The 21,066-nt window shown below is 41.1% G+C and overlaps 1 protein-coding gene across 8 annotated transcripts in view; it reads right to left on the reverse strand.

The window, feature by feature from the left end:
* ZNF521 (zinc finger protein 521) overlaps positions 1-21,066 on the reverse strand; it is a 300,478-nt gene that overhangs the window by 244,763 nt on the left and 34,649 nt on the right. For all 8 annotated transcript variants that reach the window (XM_081206776.1, XM_081206774.1, XM_081206773.1 and 5 more), the window contains one exon: positions 19,993-20,172. In XM_081206776.1, coding sequence (XP_081062902.1) covers positions 19,993-20,172 — 180 coding nt within the window. The remainder of the gene's footprint in view (positions 1-19,992; positions 20,173-21,066) is intronic.

Raw genomic sequence — 21,066 nt, forward strand, 5'->3', positions numbered from 1 at the left:
GATGCAGTGAAATGATTTTGCCCAGAGGTCATTTTCTAAGTCAATAGGTAGATGAGCAAGTATCGCAAATATGGTTGTAAGCACAACATAACACCTAGTCATGTAACTGCATCTGAATTACAGCGCTCTTCAAAAATCAGGACTTGTGCCTCCATGATGTGACCGTGCTCCTTAAAATGCAACAAGGGCGTTCACAGGTAAGTTACCCAAGAGCTGCTAGAGGATGTTAGAATTCCTTCTCACCCCAAGTTTTTACTTAATCACCAAGACTCAGGGCAAATGTTTTCAAATTGTGTTCCAGAAAATGCATGCTTATAAGAGTATCAGCATGCATTTATCAGTAATGGTAGTCAAGCACCACTAAAAGATGGAAGCCAATCTTTGTGGCCAATCATCCACTGCCAAGTGCACCCACAAGAGAGTACAGAGGTGTTCAAAGTTACATTTTTAGTTTCCATGGGGAAATGGTGAGAAACTAACAAGCCAGAACATCAGCCTGTGTGGATGGTCTGTGCCCTCGAAGGCAACTTAGAATTTTCTACAACGTAGTGGAGTTATTGGGCAGACAAGTCCCTGTCAAAAGGCTTCCCCAAAAGGGAGAATATTTGAAAAATCACTGAGCACATAAACCCAACTACCACTACTCCAAAAGGGACTCGCTGTACTGTATTCAAAAAGCCTCCTGCAGTAGCAGCTCCAGGCTGTGGCCATAGAGGGAGCATTACATCTCTCAGAATGCTGCACAGAGATCCACAGGCCTGCAGACTCTGAAACAGACCCATGATTGGACCTGAGTTGTCATCCATACACTTCAGATCAAGTGAGTAGCTTTGGAAGCTGAGTTCAGCAAGTCCCACTCCTAATCCCTACTGAGGTTCCTGGCTTCTTGTTGGGCTGCATATTTAATAAAGGGGAGCCATACTGGGGTGAAGGCGTCCTCTTTTATTTGTCCCTGTATCAGTTTTAGTCTATTGGTTAGCTTAGTCTTCAGTTACTATGACAAAGTTTGGGAACCCCATGCAAATTCATGGGAAAAGGCCATAGCACAGATGAAACAGACGCCTACAAATTGAAAAATAATAATATTGGTCTTTAGTTATTCAGATGCAGAAACATAGGAAGCCCTGACCACCATTCTAAGTTTACACAGCTATGAGGAAGAGAGTGGAGTGTATCAATACAGAGAAATATTTTTTTTTCTACTACAAGCTACAGAACTCAGGGCATCCAATAAAATTGATTAGCAGTAGGTTTAAGACAAACAAAAGCAAGCAAACAGGGAAAAAATGAAAATAATTTGTGGCCAGTTGCATGTATGGCATTGAAAAGAACAGACAAATAAATGGCTAGATATTACCCATGATATGTAAAAAATGAAATCTGCATATTGAGAGTCTGTACACATCTTTGTTCCATGTGATTGGGGCAAACCGGATGTGGCTGTCCCTACCGTGTCCTGTTCATAAGCCACCTAAATGTACCTTTGAGTGAGGGAGACCGATGGCCTGACTAGATGAACCTTGAGATTCACCCAGAAGGCATCTAAAACAGCAAAATCTTGAATATTTTTCCTATTCTTCAACATGGCACTAAAAGGGGGCCTTATAGCTCTAATACAGCCTTCTCCAACTAGGTGTCCTCCAGATGTTGCTGGACTCCAACTGCCGTCCACTTTGGACCAATGGTGAGGGATTATGGGAGATGCAGTCAAAAACAGCTGGAAGGCATCATGCTGGGGAAACTAGTCAAACGATACCTTTCAAGCTCAAGGAAATGTAAACTTCATTCTAAGGCTTAATGTCTAAGGTCCTCCCACACTTTTACCATCTTGTTTAAAATCTTCTCTCCTTGTTTCACTTCTCTGAAATCACTGTATACACAGGGGCAGGAGAAGGGGGAAGGTATTAATTTAAAAAAAAATATTATATGCTGCCCAGTAAAATTCTCACACGCTATGGCTCTTAAGGGTTTCTGTGAAACATAGATTCAAGTCAGTTCTTTGTGGATTCAAATGCTATATACAATTACTTGATTTTGATTCAATGAACAAATAATATGTAGCAGGCAGTGAGTGAAGCAAGACGTGTGGAGAGAAACAAAGTAGGACATAGCTTGTATCTAGTTGTGTGCACATAAGATTCACTGGTAGCTCAGTCGGTAGAGCATGAGACGCTTAATCTCAGGGTTGTGGGTTCAAGCCCCATGTTGGGCAAAAGAATCCTGCATTGCAGGGGGTTGAACTAGATGGCCCTTGTGGTCCTTTCCAACTCTACCATTCTATGATTCTAAGGGTGGAGCAACATGTTCAGTAAAGCCACATGGTGGCACGCTATTCCCTGTCCCTTCCTTCACACTGCAGGTGAGGCAAATAATGTTTCTGAATATTCTGCCATATTTAAAAAGAGAGACAAGTTGGCTGGGAAGGCGTATCCAGCATATATTGTCCAAAAGTAGGCTATATCACCTTCCGATAAAATCCCATGGTTATTAATATTTAGTATATTGAGGTCAACAGGAATACTAGGGTATAAGTGTAGGCGTGCTTCATTTTCTCACTCAATACACCTAACATAACTCAGGCTTATGAAAGTTTATTACCCGTGTCAGAAAATGAGGGTCGGTATCCATTGATTTCTCTAAGAATTCTAAAGTGATAGATCAATATATTCATATGAAATAATTTATATCTTTTTATATAAAATCTTTCTTAATGTACCCATGTACTCATATACACAGGAAAAAATTGACGGAACGAATCTAGATTCAAAATGCCTACAGAGAGATGACGATTACTGGCAGTGGGGGGCAGGACTTGGAGATATTAGTACTTCTTCAGAGTAACCTATTTTCCATGATTGTTGAGAAGATAAATAAATTGAATAACCCTTTCTGCACTACCTGGGTGGGGGAGAATGGATCCAAATATGAGAAATCAAATCACTCTGTTCGGGTTACCAAACACATTTGTACATTAGGAGGGCCCTGCCTTCCCTACTTATTCCCCCCCTGAGCTTCTACTTTTATTGCTATTTAACATTTGATTGACTAGGTGCCAGGCAGAACATAAAAAGTAACCTGGATACTCCTCAAATAATAATGCAGAAAAAGGGAAGTGTAGCAAATGAGCAGTCTGCCAATGAGAAGGGGCAGAATGGTGTGGCAGAGGAGTGACAGACGAGTTACAGGATTGCAGGAGAAGCAATGCAGATAATGTGGGGCTCAAATGATTCTGGATGTGTGCTGTGATCTGAAGGCACATGAAGCTAAGCAGATCTCAGCCTGGCAAGGGCTTCAATGTCAGACTGCAAACCCTACACATGGCATTCTTGCGTTAAAAGTAACACATAAAGAGATAAAGCACTTGCAAAGAAGAAGACATTTGTTAGAGATAGGTACATGAAAGGAAGAAGAAAAGAAAGGAGGAACGTTTGATAGAATGCTAACCTAACAAACAATAGCTCATTGGACTACAGGGTTTTTTCCTGTCTGGATCCAACCAATGAGAAAAGTAATGCTACAGAGTAGGAAAGGATATATATGGGGAAGGAAAAGTGGAGAGCTGTAACAGTAGAAATAAAAACCTACAGTTGATGTAGCTAATGATAGGCAGCCACGCCAACACATTACAGGAAACAATATGATCACAGCAGCAAGAGAGAAGGATCACTATTAGCAGAGAGATTCTCAACCAACTGAAAGGAGGATAGGAGGGGGAAACAGAGAGTTATAGTAATTATGGACCAGACCATGGGCCAAAGCTTCTGCTTGAAGGGGGAGAAATGCAGATTGTGGAGATACTGATTAGGAAGCCCTCCCAGGAGATCTTCAAACCACTTGCACATTGCTGGAGGGAATGAGAAGGTTTATGTGGAAACACCATAACCAGTATAACTAATTCTAAAACATGTTTTAGTTCTAAAATATATTTGGGGAGGCTTAACAGACATGCACGGTTCCCTGCTGCAGTTACCCTTGTGAAAGGTGAATGAAGCAGTGGTGGAAGACAGCCTAGCTAGTTGTGTCTACTGACTCTGCAGCCTCAGTTAACAAGATAAATAATGTCTGAAAAGGGCTACAACAGGTTTTTACACCCAAAGCCATTGACCAGAGTGCAGTGCTACCATTCTATTTATTTGAGCTTTCCTGTGCTCCACACCCTAATATTTTTTTTGTTTCCAAAAATAAATGTTTGGTTTTGTAGGTTCTTTGTTAGCTTTCAGTACTAAATTATATGGTTTTTAGACATCTCTTTTTATGCATCTCTTGAACTGAAAAAGCTAACAATTCAGCAATTTATGATCAGCAAGTAATGCTTCTATTGTTTCTTGCATACAAAACAGTTCTTAGCCACACTTCTATTTCTCCCACAGAATATATTTTATATTCCTACGAAATTACTCAAATTGGAGAGTCATTTGTGAGCTGCACAGTGTTTCAATAAGTAGTTCATTACGATCAGTAAACTAGAACTTGGGATATATTTTAATGCATACCGATTTGCAAATTATTTCTATACAGCAGTGGAAAATAATAATTCTGATTTCACACACAGAGCCTTTTTGTTTAGTGTACTATAGCACTTTCTGAAAACAGTATTTGAAACATTTCCCTAAACCATTTTACACAGCCCTCTTACATTTTGTTGCAGGGGAAAAAAATCACCAAGGAACAACACACTCCCTAAAAAGGATATGACACAAGTAGGATCTTTCATCTTGGGCACCCAGTGGAAATGGTCGTGTATTTATGTATACTGGAAAAAAGAGCAGCAAAAGAATTGGGAGGCCATAGATCCTCAACTCATGAGTTTACATCTAAAGCTAAGCCAAAATATCCCCAAATTCACTGCTCAATTCACTGGCTGAAAGGAAGGTTCCAAAGTTTAGCAATTATTGGACTTAAGCAATGCTGTCCTTTCTCCTGAACTGGTGTTACACAGCAAAAAGGGCACCTAAACCTATCTAACTGGCAATGGTGCTACCAATGCCCCTGGGGGCATTGGGCAACACAAAACCTTGCCACTTGGCGCCATTTCCCCCTTCTGTTGTGCCAGAGTGTTAATGGCAAGAAACACTGAAAGAAGCATCAGTCAGATGTGTTTACGTGACACCAAGTTACCAAGCAGGTCACCTCCCCTATTAGAAAACACATTGATTTTTGTACTCTTCAAATATATCCTGCTGGGTATCCTACGCCCAGTGGATTGTCATCTGGAAAAGTTGCAAAAAAGGCCTTTTCCGCTGCAGCACCAACCCTCTGGAATATCCTCCCAAAAGCTTAGGAAAGCTCCATCAGCTGGATATTTCAAATGTCTATTAGACATTTTAAACCACTGGTTTATTCAGACCTTTTCTGCTGTTTAGGAGGGCTGTCTTGTTCAGTTACTGACAGTGTTGTTTTTAACTGATGTGTTGTTTTTATTTCCTCCGTTCTGTTTTTTGTTTGTTTGTTTTGTTTGTTGTAATATTCTGTAAACCACTTAGATTTCTTTCTTTCTAAAAACGTTAAGTGGTAATGGTATCAGGAAGCCAAAGCAGAGTGGGGCAAGGTAAAAGAAATAAGCTACCAATGTGAGCAAACACAGTTACATACACTTAGTTTCAACTGGGGAAGGGGGAAAAACCATAAACTTCACAGACAAATGAAATGAAGGATCGAGAGGAAAGAGATGACACACACCTCTTAAAGTGAGGCTTGCAGGTTCAGACCCCACATTGGGCAAAAGATTCCTGCATTGCAGGGGGATGGAGTAGATGACCCTCATGGTCCCTTCCAACCCTACAATTCTATGACCCAATACTGTACTAGTGTTCTACATCCCTTCCTCTCTCTCAACCAGCATTTTGGCCCTTCCTTAGGTTGCCTTATTGTTGTGTTTGCGATATAAAAGAAAGAAAGAGTGGAAAAGGCTCTAGAGCAACAGTACGAGTTGGAGAAGCAGGACTAAGATGGGGAAGATGGGCAAAAAGAAAGGGGAGAGCAAGGCAACAGGCAGCTTTAAGGATAAGGGCAAATCATTTGTGCTGGGTGCAGACAGGAAGCCAGTGGATGGATCATGGCCTGAAGTAATGATTGAATACCTCAAAGTTGTGCCAAATTTGAAGGTGCCTGTCCTACAGCTGACCCTTTTTGTTCACATAGCATAATGCCGTGTTAGAAATATCAGAGGAAAGCAAGAAGAAAATGGAAGGAAAGTTCAGGTTCCACCATCTATGTCTAAAAAAAGCCATGAAAGATTTCTCATGATGTCAAAACAGATGGGAGAGAACCCAATCCACTGAGTGCAGCACCCATACATAGATTTCCAAGTGGCCCCAATTCAGGAGCTGCATGAAGGCAAGAACAAAAGTCTGGAAGGGGATAGAAGAGGTATGAGCAAGACTTCCCATGCTCTGTGAAGACTCCTGATGCTGCCTGCACACATATTGGAAGCAACAGATTTGTACCAGGTCCATTGGATTTGTCTGCACACAAATGCGGCCTGTCCTGTGTGGAACTGATACTATAGGAACAATGACAGTGATTGTGTATACAGCAGATGATAATCTCTACACTTTTGCACAAGCAAGGGTATTTATTCCTGGTATTATAAATCTACTGACTGAGCAGCTGGAGGCATGACTAGTAAGTACTGTGACCAATGGACAACTCAAATCTGGCATCCAAGACTGTAGTGCTTATTTGTAAAAATACAAAGCAGACAGGCAGCATAGCTGGCATGAACATTTACACACTTCCTGTTGAACTTTCCAACAATATAAAGACATGCCATCAGCCATATGTGTGGCTGACTCTGCATCCAGCTAGGAGAGTGCATTTGTAATGTTCAAAGCCATTCTGAAGATGTGGAGGAGGAAGTCAAGGGGCACGCTGGAACGGATATAGGACTTTTATAGAGAGAACTGATTGGGGGTGGGAATTCAAGTCCCCCTACCTGACCCAAGATTCCTGGAACAGTATTTTTTCATGATATATAAACATAGTTGTCCGACAACAGAGAAAACTGGATGCTTTGAAGAAATCAAAAAGGATCGCCCACATGTAATTGGTGGGCTGCCTTTTTTGAGGGCCAACAACTTTCCCATGCCACAAAACTGAACCTGGGAGCCCATATTCTGGTTTGATTTGGGTGGTTTATTGATCCCTTAGGCCTTTAGGGAAACACTGAAAATGTAAGTTGCTAAGGAACTAAACAAAGAAGAAATTGTAAAGATAAGGTCCCAGGGTGGGGAGAAGCAGCTCATTCAGCCCATGAAATAGAATACCATGTGATTTATTTATTTAGTGGCATCAATGTACAAAGCAACAAAAAGGAAAGGTCTCTGTCCTAAGAAGCTCACAATCTAAATTTCAGCAACAGGGTAAACAAGGGGAGATGAGGAAACCTCCCAGACAGAAAAATCATTACAGCCTAGTAAGGGATGGGAAAGGGTTGGATGATGAATTAGAAATTTAAAAGATGAATGAACAGAGAAACATAAATGTAGTAATTAGAATCCAAAATCCAAAAGACTTAATCTAAGACAATGAAAATGTAGATTAGCTAAAAGGAGATTTAAACTTTGCAGACTAAGTACTCCAGCTCTCTTTTCAATTGCATTGCTGTGTACAAGGCTCTAGGAAAGGATTTCCCGCCACACACAAAATCTGAATGAATCTTGGGTAATGCCAGGACAGTTATGTAATGCATACACTTTAAGCTGCACATCCACATCTACTCAAATATACACATGGAACTTCTATATATCTTAAGAGTGTCTACAGTTCCACTGAAGTAAATGGGACATTCCCTGTAGGCATGGAATCCATGTGCACACTAGTGTTCCCAAGCTCAAAGAGACCACTGAATTAGAACATGAGTCTGTAATATGCCTATCGTAAAATAACAAGGATTTCCCTCTCCCCCTCTTTTGTTATAGCAACACTGCGAAATCATATATTGTCCAACCCTTGTGGGTTTAGGAAAACCTACAACAGTTTCTGTGCATACAAAAACCACTGTGACATACATTTGAGCAATACAATTCTGAATCGCAACTCATGGATACGGCAAAGAGAAATTTCTGTATATATGTGTTATATATATAGGAATGCTACGCATCGTGTTCTGCAGATAGGGACACAAGCAAAACAGGTTGTCCGCTCAAGACAAGCAGTAAAATCTTATAAATTGTGTGAATCATTCTATAAATGCACACAATTCTCATATGCAAGGACCAGATTATTTTACTAGAATTTGTGTCCTCCACACCAGTTTCCAGAAAGTCAAGTGCTACATACAGAAGTAGGTTTGGAGACTAGGAAAGATGGCGTGTGATGGCTCAGGGGTGGGCTGTAGCTCAGTGGTCATGTACATGTTTTGAACACAGAAGATCCAAGATTCAATCCCTGCCACTGTCAAGTAAGACTGTCTGAAATCTTGGAGAGCCACAACAAATCAATGTAGGCAATACTGAGCTAAATGGACCAACGCTATAACTCAATAGAAGACAGCTTCATGTGCTCCTGTGGGTGTTGACCAGCCAAGTCAGAAGACCATCATCCCAGCATTTGTATCAGACCTGCCAATCTCAGGAGACAGTGCTAGGCCCAATGCTTGACTGAGACCTGTGTGCACACTGCACTTCACAGACAAGAGGCAATTGCCAAGACTGGGGATGAAATCCTAAGCAAACTTACCTGGGAGTAAGCCCCATCAAAAAGTTATATTTACTTCTGAATAGAACATGCATAGGATTGATCTATGAATAACTTCCATGTGAATACCTGCAACTGGAAGAAGTTGAATGTAACGCTTTTTTCATAAAGCATACTTGCATATGAATGCAAACACAGGGGTCCTCACCTGGCTGTCAAAGGGATGAGAATGGGTTTATCTTTCATAAAAGACTCATCAAAGTACAGTGGTACCTCGCAAGATGAATGCCTCGCAAGACGAAAAACGCGCAAGACGAAAGAGTTTTCCGTTTTTTGAGTCGTTCCGCAAGACGAATTTCCCTATGGGCTTGCTTCGCAAGACAAAACGTCTTGCGAGTTCTTGCGAGTTTGTTTCCTTTTTCTTAAAGCCGCTAAGCCGCTAAGAGCCGTGCTTCGCAAGACGAAAAAACCGCAAGACGAAGAGACTCGCGGAACGGATTAATTTCATCTTGCGAGGCACCACTGTATAGTTTGAAAGGGGTAGATATTTTAAAAAACTGTTTCGAAGAAGGTTCAATTCATTTGACTTGAGAAGTTTTTCTACATTAAGAAAGGAATTCAGATGCTGTGGCTATCAGGGCTTTATTGAGTGCAAGGATAGAATGATAATATACAGCTTAATCAACAGAAAGATGAAGGTCAAAGACTAACATTGTTATGTCTGCAATACATTTTAAAATCAAAATTCAAAGAGTAAATGTTTTGACAGTCTGGAATTTTTGAGGACGAAGGTTGAACTTAATCAGAGACTCAGAATACTTTGAGAATTTCATATATTTTAGGATTTGTGGCAATGGCAGTGTGCTTTTTCAGGTTTCAGAGAATGTTTATTAAGCAGTAGTTGTGCCGTAATTTATTAAAGTGCACTTCAGACACATAAGCTGAACTTTGCTTTCATCAAGAGAAAGTAAATAATCAGAATCTGCTGTTCCCACTTTTCCTTTTGTTAACTTTTACATCTGGTAAAGGGGCTTGCATTGTGTTTGAAAAACCTGACCCTTCCTGTGCCTTCTCCACGGGAGACACCCAACCCTCCTCCAGTCATTAAACTGGACTTCCCGCTGGAATGAAGCAGTAAAAACAAATGAGACACACCATTTCCATTCACAGTTAGAAAAGCAGTGAAAGAGCAGGCATTTCTCTGATACATTATTTAGCTTGCTTCCCTCCCCCGTGCAAAAAAAAAGTGCATGAACCACCATTTTCCTGAATTTGACACCTTGTCAGTCTGCTCTGTTATTGCATATATAGGTGTGCTCGCTATGTATTTCCAACTTCAGGAACTAAGAATGAATCCATAAAAATACTTTTAGTAGGCGTTGAGCGGCTGAATCAAATGTGGACAGAAAAGTCAAGGGAAACTTTCCCTCTACTTTTTATTTCAGTGAGCTCCCCATGAATTGTTTTATATGCAGATACAGATTCACAGTGGTGAAATATTGGCAGTGAGCTTGAGAATGTCATTGATCATACTGTTCTGGTAACAAATGAGATTTCAGCAACTCTTTTATCATTTACATCATCTTATGTGAAAATGTTTTAACGCTATGAAGCAAATATCAAGGAGGGCGCGAAACAAAATTATGAGGGATGGTTTCATTGCTGTTTCATGGTGGGGGAGCACAAATCATTTGCTAAAATATCTGTCACCAATGTTCTCATCTCTCAGTCCACAACACGTGAACAAGCTTTTGTTTCTGCTATCTTCTTCTGTCATCCCAACACCATCCCAGAAATTGCTGGGAAGGATACAACATAAACTAAGATATATCCTTAGTATAAAACATGACTATTACAGTTCCAAACATGCCTACTACCATCAAACTGTTAAAGAATAATACTTCTGTCCCCATACAGTCTTTGGGCTCACTGCACAATGCACCGAGGAAACACAATGCCTTTAAACTTCAAGGAGTTCCCACTGCAATGTGGAGAAAGAGAGATTCAGAGATTATGGAATAATCATCTCCAAATCGATCAATTTTCCCCTGAAGGTAAAACTGAAAGAAATAAAAAGTTGAACAGTTCCAGCTACACAGCTTGAAGTTTAAAGGAAAAGTACCCCCAGGGCACATTGTGGAATGATCCCTATCTCCTTCTCCTGGTGCTTATTAACAGGTCAGAGATCTCCACTACATTTACACCATTCCCAGGTGATCTCCCCTACCAAGGATGGTGACCTTTCAGCCCAAAGAAAGAATTAAGAACATGAAGTTCTACTTCTTTAACAAAGTTTTCTTCTGTCATCAGCCATTTTGGAATCGGATGACAGATTTGTCAAACAAATAAAATCTCTGCAGCCTCTTAGTCATCCTGATGAATGAAGACACGGCACAAAATATATACCAACCGTACTTCTAACAGAATTTGTTTAAAAAATCCATATAAGACTAACACATTGAGATAAAGTTAATACAATATAATAAATATAATTGGTATATGAAGCCACACATGCATCACCCACTCATCCACTGGTAATCTTGCTAAATAGCCATCTTGGGATTTAGTGCAAAAGTTCGTTAAGGTGCAGGAGATGGACAAACAGAACGCATGCACAGCAGGGCCAAATTCTGTTTAAGCAACTAATGTGTAAAGAAGCAATGTGTGGTCGCGGTGCTTTAACTCAAGGGAGTTAAGTAGGAGCAGCTGAAAGGATATTCTACCAAGTTTACTCCAGTGACTGCACCCTGACCTCAATTCTGCACCCTTATTTGAAAGCTTGTGTGTTTGCCGCAGTTTTTGAACTTGGCAACAACCCTAGAACAGGAGCCCCAGGATTTTTGCAAGTCTCTGCCAATGCACTGCTAGTGGTGCCATGATTGTGGAACAGTTCTTCCCTCACTTGCAGCTCACTGGCAGCCACAGCATAATTTTTCTTCCCAGCTACCCTGGGAAGCAACAGGGAAACACAAGAGGTTCAGGGAGAACTTGCTGCTAGGTCACATAGGAGCTATTGTATTTTCTAATTGTACTATCATGCTTTGAGGTACACCATAAAGTGTGACTGTGGCAAAGATGCACCTGCAAAAAGGTGAATCATGTAAGTAAACTTGTCAGGGAGCCACAGTTGGCTGCAGTTTCCTTTGCACACTCATGTTTCCTGAATATAATGTGCAAAATGGCCCTCATCTCAGAATGGTGTACACATTAATTAATACTGATTATTAACAGTATAATACTAAATCCTATCCCTTCCCTCAGACTCCAACGCAACCATATGAAATAACTGCTCTGACTTTCCCTCTAATGCATTTCTGTTAACTGTATTTCGTAATAGATTTTTCCAGCCAGGCACAAGGTACAAAAAAGCAAAACTCCCCACCATCACTTGGACACAATTTCTGTCTCTAGAAATAAAATGTGAAGTCACAAATCTGGCTAAACTAACACTGAGCTAGAATGACAACCCACCAAGAATCTTCTTAATACTTACATTGTTCAACCAGTACTTAACATGCAATTGTTCTGCCATATATCTTCTCTTACCTATTGACTCTGACACCCCATAAGATAAGCCACTTTCCCCCTTTTACTTCCCCTCCCTTTCCTAATCAGAAAAAGGGGAAAGGCTGTGTAAGGTTAGTGTTACTGCTATTGCTTTCTTCTACCTTTTTGATTGTACATGTGTTTGTTGTTAGCTGCTCTGACACCTTGGTGCGAAGGCATGATATAAATCCTGAAAACTAGGGTTGCCATATTTCAAACAGTGTAAAGTTGTGGAGTTTTTAGTTTTGCCCAAAGTTGTTGAGATTTGGGGGCAAAACGACTTTTTAAAAAAATGCCGTTTTGAGCTATTTTTATGGGGAAACGGCAAAAATGGCACTGCTGCCGTGGGCTGCCATACGTTCAGATTTTCCCAGACACTTGCCCAATGTCTGCCCGGGCACTGCTGCCGACGTATCAATCTGGACATATCAATCTGTGGTTTTTCACTAGCATGGGAAAAACTTGAAATCTGATAGAGGGTGCAGACACTGAGTTGAATAGAATGGAGCCACTGTGCGAGAGGAATTGTGTCTGCCCAAGTGGTGGAACTCCTCCTCTCTCTCTTCCCTCGCAACCTTGTCTGCCCTGCACCCCCCAAAATCTGCATTTTGCCCCAACCTTCCAGAACAGATTGGGGGGGGGGGGAGAGCAGGGGGCAGACAAGCTGAAGAGTGAAAGTTACATGAGAGGAAGTTGTTCCTCTCTGGCAATGACTCCATTAGATTCAACTCTTGCTCTGATTTTTCTTTTCGAAAGTTTCCAATTGCCTATCAATGTGAGCGTGCACTTTTAATCTTGTAGCCAGTGACTAAAAAGGGAGAAGAACAGGCGGCTTTAGCGCCCTGCACAATATCACATCATTTATAAAGCTTGCCAGATTCAATTTTTCTTGGCACATAATTTGGATTACCTTGGCAGAGAATTGCATGTTTTATTCCATTGTGTGCAGTGTACTAATGCCCTATGTAAGGCTTCTTTTCTCAAACTTCTCTATAAAGGCAACAAAAGGAAAATAATCAATTAGAGAGGACTTTCCTGTGAAGTCAATATTATTGTGAGATAAACTTTTCAATCAAGCCTTCATCAATCTATGCTGAGTGGTCACGTGCAAGTCTAGGGGCAGTGACTGGTCGGCTGAGCAATAGATCAAGGCAGATAGAAATCTATTAAAAATAGCATATGCTAAGTTTTTCTTAAAGAATAACATGTTTCATATTAAATAATCTGAACCTAGGATTCTTAGCTGTACAATGAATCTCTAAACTGAATCAATGATTTCTTCCAGACACACTGAATTAAATGAGACTATTCTATGCAAATGAAGAACCAATTTCACCACATTTTAAATATATTTGCAGATTTTGATTTTACACCATTGCTTAGGAAATACATGAAAACCCAAGTTTAAATTGGCCTTTTCTTTCTTGCTGATTTAAATGACTGATTTAAACTCACATTGATTTAAATTATCTCACCATATATGTAATACATGAGTTGGGTGTATAGATAGAGTTCCTTTAATTTTTTGTGCATATCAAGAACATTGGAGGAAATTTGAACCTAGAGTAGCAAGAATAAAAGTATAAAAGAACATCACATATGTGTACACCAGATTCACGTACAGAAATGGAGTGGAATGACTTCCATTGGCTCACCCCTCCTGTATGCATTCAGAACAACATCAGGAAATTGTAAGAACAGTACACAATATATGGGACCTTGGAGAGTTCCTGGACCCATGGACAGAACATTATGAGCATTCAGCTTGTATGCACATAAGCTCAGTGCTGATGTTTCGCTGAATGTATGTTGATGAAGACTGTCACTACAGTGTTCATTCAGTGTATACAAATCTCATGTGCCTACAAGGCTAGAGGTTCTAGATTATCTTCCTTTGATTTCAGAAATTCATTTTTCTGGGGCTAAATTGATAAATATATGAAAATGATATTAAGTTAAAACAAAAACAGCTAACAAAGAAAAATGTTTGATAAATTCTATCTAGCAGTAGAGAAGAGCATAGAGTCTATAATGTAAATGTGCTTTATTCTTAATCCATGTGAGTAGGTCTTATGTTTCTGGTACACAACCATTCACTCTCCCCAAGTATGTCTGCATATATATTCTTGTCAGCATTTTAATTAGAAGTGCTTATAACTTTTATGGGGGGGTGTCCTGTAGCCCAGTGCTAACCCCAGATGGATATTATGCACATTTAAAACAAAAATGAGCAAGACTTGCTTCCCTTACAGTCATAATCCAAAATCTTACAGGACTGCGCTCTATGGGAGCAGAGAGAGGCTGTTTTATTATCTCTGACACTGGGGAATATTTTGAGCGCTCAGTATACACCAGAGCCACTGGATGGAGCCTTCATGTTTGAATTAGGGTTTCAGCCACAAGCCACTGAAACCCACAGGAATACAGCGCAATCTTACACAAGTCCAGCCAGAAGCAAGGCACAATGTGATGTACTCCCAGGTAAGTCTGCACAGAACTGTTACCTTAAATCAGACGTTGGAACCTGAATTGTGGCCTTCGTTTAAAAACTTTAATCCTCAACTCAAATTTGGTCTGACTGGAAACCATGACAGGAGCATAATTACTAATGTAGCTCAGTGATAGAGCAATTGGGATTGGGGTATTGTATAGGGGTTTTTCTTGGGGTGGGGGGGCGTTGCTGTTATCCATATTTTTTTCCTATCTTTAATTTTTAGATCTTATTACAATTTATTATTTATGCAGAAATAGTTCAGTTTGGTGGCATCTTCATTCTGAACATCGAGATCTAGCTTGGGGGGGGGCCTTCTGGCAGTTCTCTCACTGCAAGAAGTGAGGTCACAGGGAACCAGGCAGAGGCCCTTCTCGGTAGTGGCGCCCTCCCACCAGATGTCAAGGAAATAAACAACTATCTGACTTTTAGAAGACATCAGAAGGCAGCCCTGTATGGGGTAGATTTTAATATGTGACATTTTATTATGTTTTTATGTGTGCTGGAAGCCACTCATAGAGGCTGGGCAACCCAGCCAGTTGGGTGGGGTATAAATAATAAAATTAGTATTATCGATAATCATTATTAACTATGAAAAGGCAGCATGAAAATGAAATGATGATGATGATTATGTTTTGTATGCAGAATGCCTGAAATTCAATCCCTGGCATTTCCAGGTAGGGTTGCGAGGGACCCTGGAGAGCTGCTAGAAGTCAGTGAAGACAACACTGAGCTAGATGGGCTGAGTATAAGGCAGCTTCCTATGTTCCTATAATTGACAGAATTTCAGTCTGGATTCCACAACATTCAGGAGAAGCAGTGACATAAGGCTATACTCTACCAGTGAAAACAAATTTATAGCTAGCATGCGCTTCCCCCACCCCACTTTTTGAATGCAGACCCTCTTCTTCGCCCATTGCACCTTAGAGCCACATCACAAAAGGCCTCTCAGGCTCCCAAGTTTCCATCGCCATTTACAGTATAGTGCGAAGAAAGCTCTCTTACACACCCCAGGCCCATGTGCACACAACACATGGCTAGGGACACAGAAGCAAATTAGTTTTTGCATTCTGAACTAGAATAAAGTTATTAGGTTAGGGCCTAAAAAGGTAAAGGGTAAAGGGACCCCTGACCATTAGGTCCAGTCGTGGCCGACTCTGGGGTTGCGGCGCTCATCTCGCTCTATCGGCCGAGGGAGCTGGCGTACTGCTTCTGGGTCATGTGGCCAGCATGACTAAGCTGCTTCTGGCGAACCAGAGCAGCGCACAGAAACGCTGTTTACCTTCCCCCAGGAGCAGTACCTATTTATCTACTTGCACTTGACGTGCTTTCGAACTGCTAGGTTGGCAGGAGCTGGGACCGAGCAACGGGAGCTCTGATCGGCAATCCTAGGCTCTGTGGTTTAACCCACAGCACCACCCGCATCCCAGGTTAGGGCCTACTTTGGCATTATTGACCATTCCACACCTTGGGAAAGATCAGTAATAGGCCACAGACTCAGGTTTCTACTCCACACACCGCTAAGAAAAACAGAGATGGAAAGAAAAGATCCCGTCTTTATCTGAATATGGGATTGCTCCTGAGCCTCTATGAAAGAGGATTTGATTTTGCCGAGTTGCGGAAGTACGATCCCAGGAAGAAAAGTAGCACCAGAATATGATCTGAATTAGAACTTAACTGTGTCTGCAAAACAGGATCCTAAATCTATAATAAAGTTCCTTAAAAAAGCTTTTTCATAAGTTTGCTATCTCTCCAAGCATCATAAAAATCAATACTTGCTAAAAGCAGCAACTATCTTTGGGCTCAGTAATACTTCATCAGTTTATATTTAGGTTACTGGGTCATATTTTCTTGACATTATTGTGCTTAACGTACACAAAACATGGTGCTGAAACTTCCAATAACTCAAAACTAAACTAAATATGATAGGAATGAAAACATAGATTTAGCAGCCTAATTTACGGCACTATTCTGTGCACATTTATTGGAAAGTAAGTCCTATTACACTCGTGGGGAATTATATATAGGATTGCAGCCTCAAGTACCCAATTTCACATTTGGGGCTGCGGCATGTTTTCTTCACTCGTTCTTTCATACACAGCCTGGTTCACACAACACAGCAAGCCTCCTTCCTGGTCTTTTTTACTCCAGTGCCGTGATAAGCCAAGATTTTAGCCATACCATCCAAACCCCATGGGGGGGGGGGTTTAAAAAGGACTAGGGAGGAGAAAAGCAGCTGCGAGAAACTCTCCAGGGCTCTGCACATCTGTGTGGTTCCAATAAACCATAGTTTGGCTTACCAGCTGGGGCAGTGTCTCTTCTTTTGCCCATTGCTAATTAGAAAAATGAAACAACCAGAAAACTGTATAAGGGCATTATTTCATACTATATCCAGGACAAAACCATTTGCTATTTTTTCCCCCTCTAATATATCCCACCCTCTGGAACCAACACATAAAATATTTTTGACTGATCCTGCAGACAGCATTAAAAACAAGCACACACATGAGATACGTTTAAGAAAATGACATATTTGTATAATCCTTGTTTCAAGCACAGGACACTGTACTTAATCTTGGATTATTTCAGGTGAGGCAGAGCACGAGGAATAATCTTGGTCCTTCAATGCAGAAAGAGGTTTTTAATTTTTTCCAAACCCTCTGTTTTATTTTGAATAGTTTTGATTTCTACCAGTCAACAATTTCTACAGCAACACTGAGACACCAGGCTTTTTAGGGGATTCAGTGCCTTTCTTTGAAAAACATTTCTTTTAAAATGTACTCAAGTGGCAGAGCCATTTTAACCCTCATTTAGCATGGCAAGTTCTGCCCTCCAGCATGACCTGGGGTGAAGTGGATCAGGAGCAGTGCTCCAGGAATTTCTCCTTTCGCTTCAGTTCCCTAGTTGCGCGATATTCAGTTCATGCTGCTTGCAGTCACTCAACTCAACACCCAGCTCCGGGTGAGATATGTCAGGGGATTACAAAGGGTCCGTCAAGGAAAAATGGAGGCAGCAATTTTTTATTTTTGTTTCTTCTTTTTGGTAGAAAAGGAGAAAGTTTACCAAACATAAATGGCCAAATTGGGGGGGGGGGGTTTCCACTCACCGACACCAACACCTTGCCAGACATAAATAAGAATTGCCTAAAGGAGAGCATGACAAGTACATAAAAGGGCTGGAGTGAAACAGAAGGATTCATTTACCCAAACTTTGGTTAGAAGAACATTTCAAAAGACCAAGAGCAAAAAGCAATACAGAAGGCAACACACAGAAAAGATATACTGTGATTGTCTGCAGCTTCAAATATAGGGCAGTGCAGGCAGTTCCCCACACAGGATGCCAAGCCGAGAGGGCGCCAAACTGAGAAGATACACAATCAAGGCTGTCTTACCCATAGGCGCTAGGGGTGCGGGGCACCCGGGCACCAGGCTTTCAGGGGCGCCAGGCCGAGAGTCCGGGGCCCAAGAGTTGAGTCCAGGGAAGAGACCACCTGTCGGTCGGAGAGCTGCGGCAGGCTCCTCTGCTGCTGGCAGCTCTGCGCCACGAGTTCAGGGGCGACCGAGCCAGTGAGATGCTGAGGCAGCTGGCTGGCTCCACCCTCCTGCGCACCTGGGACTGGGCAACCTTTGGGGGGGGGGCGCCAGGCAGATCTTTGCACCCCGGAGCCGCATATCCTTAGGACAGCCCTGTACACAATTGAGAAGATCCATTTGGGGATGCCAAATTTTGGCACCACACAGTGTGCCATATTATGAGAGATTTGCCCCTTAAATACGTTTGTTCTGCTTCTCTATTCTCCATGAATTAGCTTCAATACCATATTATACATATGAACATACAAGGCTACCTTATGAATATAAGCATTCCCAGACAGCTTCATCTACTCTGACTGAAGGCATCTCTCTGAGTCTAAGGATCCTCTCCAGGGTCTTTCCCCAGCCTTGTTATCAGAGACTGCTTTTTAACTGCGTGTACTTTGGACCTTCTGCATTCAAAGCATGTATTCTGCTGCTGAGCTACAGCCTGCTTTATACACACAAGTATGCAATCTTGTGTGGCTGCTTTGGCTAAAGAGCTAGAGGTGCCAGTAAATGCACACACATAATACTGCAAAATGCTTATCTGCTTCGCTTAATTGCAAAAGCACACGACTCATACATTTTTCTCTACAGTAATAGCTAACTGCTGGCCGTGATGATTCCTGTGATCTGAACTCAGAAGGTTTAGGCCAATCTGACTAACATTCACAAGTAAATGAAGAAACCATGGGGAACTGTGTAAAAAATGTGTTTATTTTTGGATAGAGTCTTATTATGGTAGGTAAAGGAGAATTTGCTTGCTTTGACCAAGGGACTGTTGCCAGTGCTGCACCACATATTTCTTCACTGCTGAAAAAAATCACTTTGATTTCAAAAAAACATGAATGTCTAATATCATTTGTTTTCTGGAGCTGCCCTGACTTGCATTCCTTTGGGTTGGAGTCCCAAGGTCTTCAAGGATATAGGATGCATTGGTTTGCCCCTACATAATTCCTCATGCTTCTGAGGCCAAAAGATTTTTCAAGAAAGCTTCTCAACCAAAATGCTTCCTGTGGTTTACCACATGGGGTTATATGAGGTGGGTCTTCTCATCACCACTCCCAGCACCCAAGTCCATATTCTGTTTAGTAAATTGCATTAGAAATTTATTTGGTTCTGTCAGTCCCAACCACTGCTAAGAAAACCCACTGATAAAATGCATCTTTCTTTAGGGCCCAGACATCGCTCTAGACCACAGGCCCAAAAGTAAAACACAAACCAGCATCTTTGTCCACAGTGTCACAACTGGGCAGGAGTAGTTTCATGAGGCTACTGTGACCAGCACACTATAGTTATTGGTGTGATGTTTCACTGCATCCACTGCAAAGTCTATCAGCCATCGCCACACATCATTTCTGAAAACAGCATTTGGAGCCCTGAGTCTAAGTTTTCAAGGACCAGGTTGTATCCACGTCATTTTTTTCTTACATCAAATTGCATAAGAGACACTTGGAGAGGCAAGTAAGAAAAATCAGTTATAAGGAAATCTACAGTGGTGTTTAATGGTCTGCCAAAATGATCCATGCTTCTTTAGAACCTGAATGGAACCCATTCACTGAAGAACAATGGAATCGTTTCAGAAATGTGAACAAAATTACCTGAGCATCTTTATCAGTAAAATAACAGGGAAGGGGGAAATGGGGGGGAGGGAGAGGGGAATAAGAGAGCGGTTCTGAAGAAAGGACCTGAAATCAGAAACAGAACAGTGGAAGGAGACACAAAGTGATAAGTATTGTTTACCTGTCAGTTGACATTGATTAATCTTGTGCTCTGTGATATCACTCAGTGACTCAAACACCTGGAGGCAGCTGTCACAGCTGTGCACAGCTTCTTCCTCTAACTCCTCCCCTTCTTCCGGCCTTTTCTTACAATCTATCAACTCTCCATCTTCTGTCTTGTCTTCTAGTTTACAGTTCAGATCTGAAAGAAAATCAAGACTATGACCCCAGGGCTTTAAGAGATCCTTTAAAAAGAAGATTCAGATTGGGTTTGTTGTTGTTTAGGTTACTTAACAAGCGGGGGGGGGGATATTTTTGCTCAAGCCTGCAGAACATGAACATAATACTAGCTTTTATAGCCACATAAACAGAGGAAGCATCCATCCTCTCTTTTCTCAATGGTTTTTCTTCCCAAACAGTTACTCCCCCCTGAAAAACAGCACTTCCATTCGTCACAGTTAATTTTGTCAAGTTTAATATAACTATTGGAGGCTTTTCATCACTTGAATAATTTAAAAGAATAAATCCCTTCTACAATTCACCACAATATAATGAAAGGAAAGACAAAAATGTACCAGTGAGTGAATTCAAGAGATTTTGTTTTAACTTTCAAAAAATGATAAAAGCTATCCAAGTCATGAGAATGAAATTGTCTCATTTCACTAACCAGCCAAATGATCAGATTATTTTATTTTATTGCCAACTAAAAACAAAAACATATGCCTTAAAATGAGAAGTCCTAAAGTTATTTAAACTGTCTGCTAATTAACCAAAGCTGTATTAACCTGCAGAGGATCACTAGCCCAAGAGACCCTGTTTCCATCATTATAAATCGTAACTGGTATAGTGAGGATCAAACTGATAATCTAGTTCCAGGACAGTAATGATGAGCCCAACAATAGGTTCTAACTTTCTGTAAAGTTCACACAAATCCCTTGTAGAAAGTGAAATCTAATCATCATCCAGCCCAACTGCAGCTTTGTATACAACTAGTGCAAAAGGTATCTGAAGAAGTGTGCATGCACACGAAAGCTCATACCAAGAACTAACTTAGTTGGTCTTTAAGGTGCTACTGGAAGGAATTTTTTTATTTTGA

The sequence above is a fragment of the Podarcis bocagei genome (genome assembly GCF_964188305.1).
Source record: "Podarcis bocagei genome assembly, chromosome: 8".
In the NCBI taxonomy this organism is placed as follows: Eukaryota; Metazoa; Chordata; class Lepidosauria; order Squamata; family Lacertidae; genus Podarcis; species Podarcis bocagei.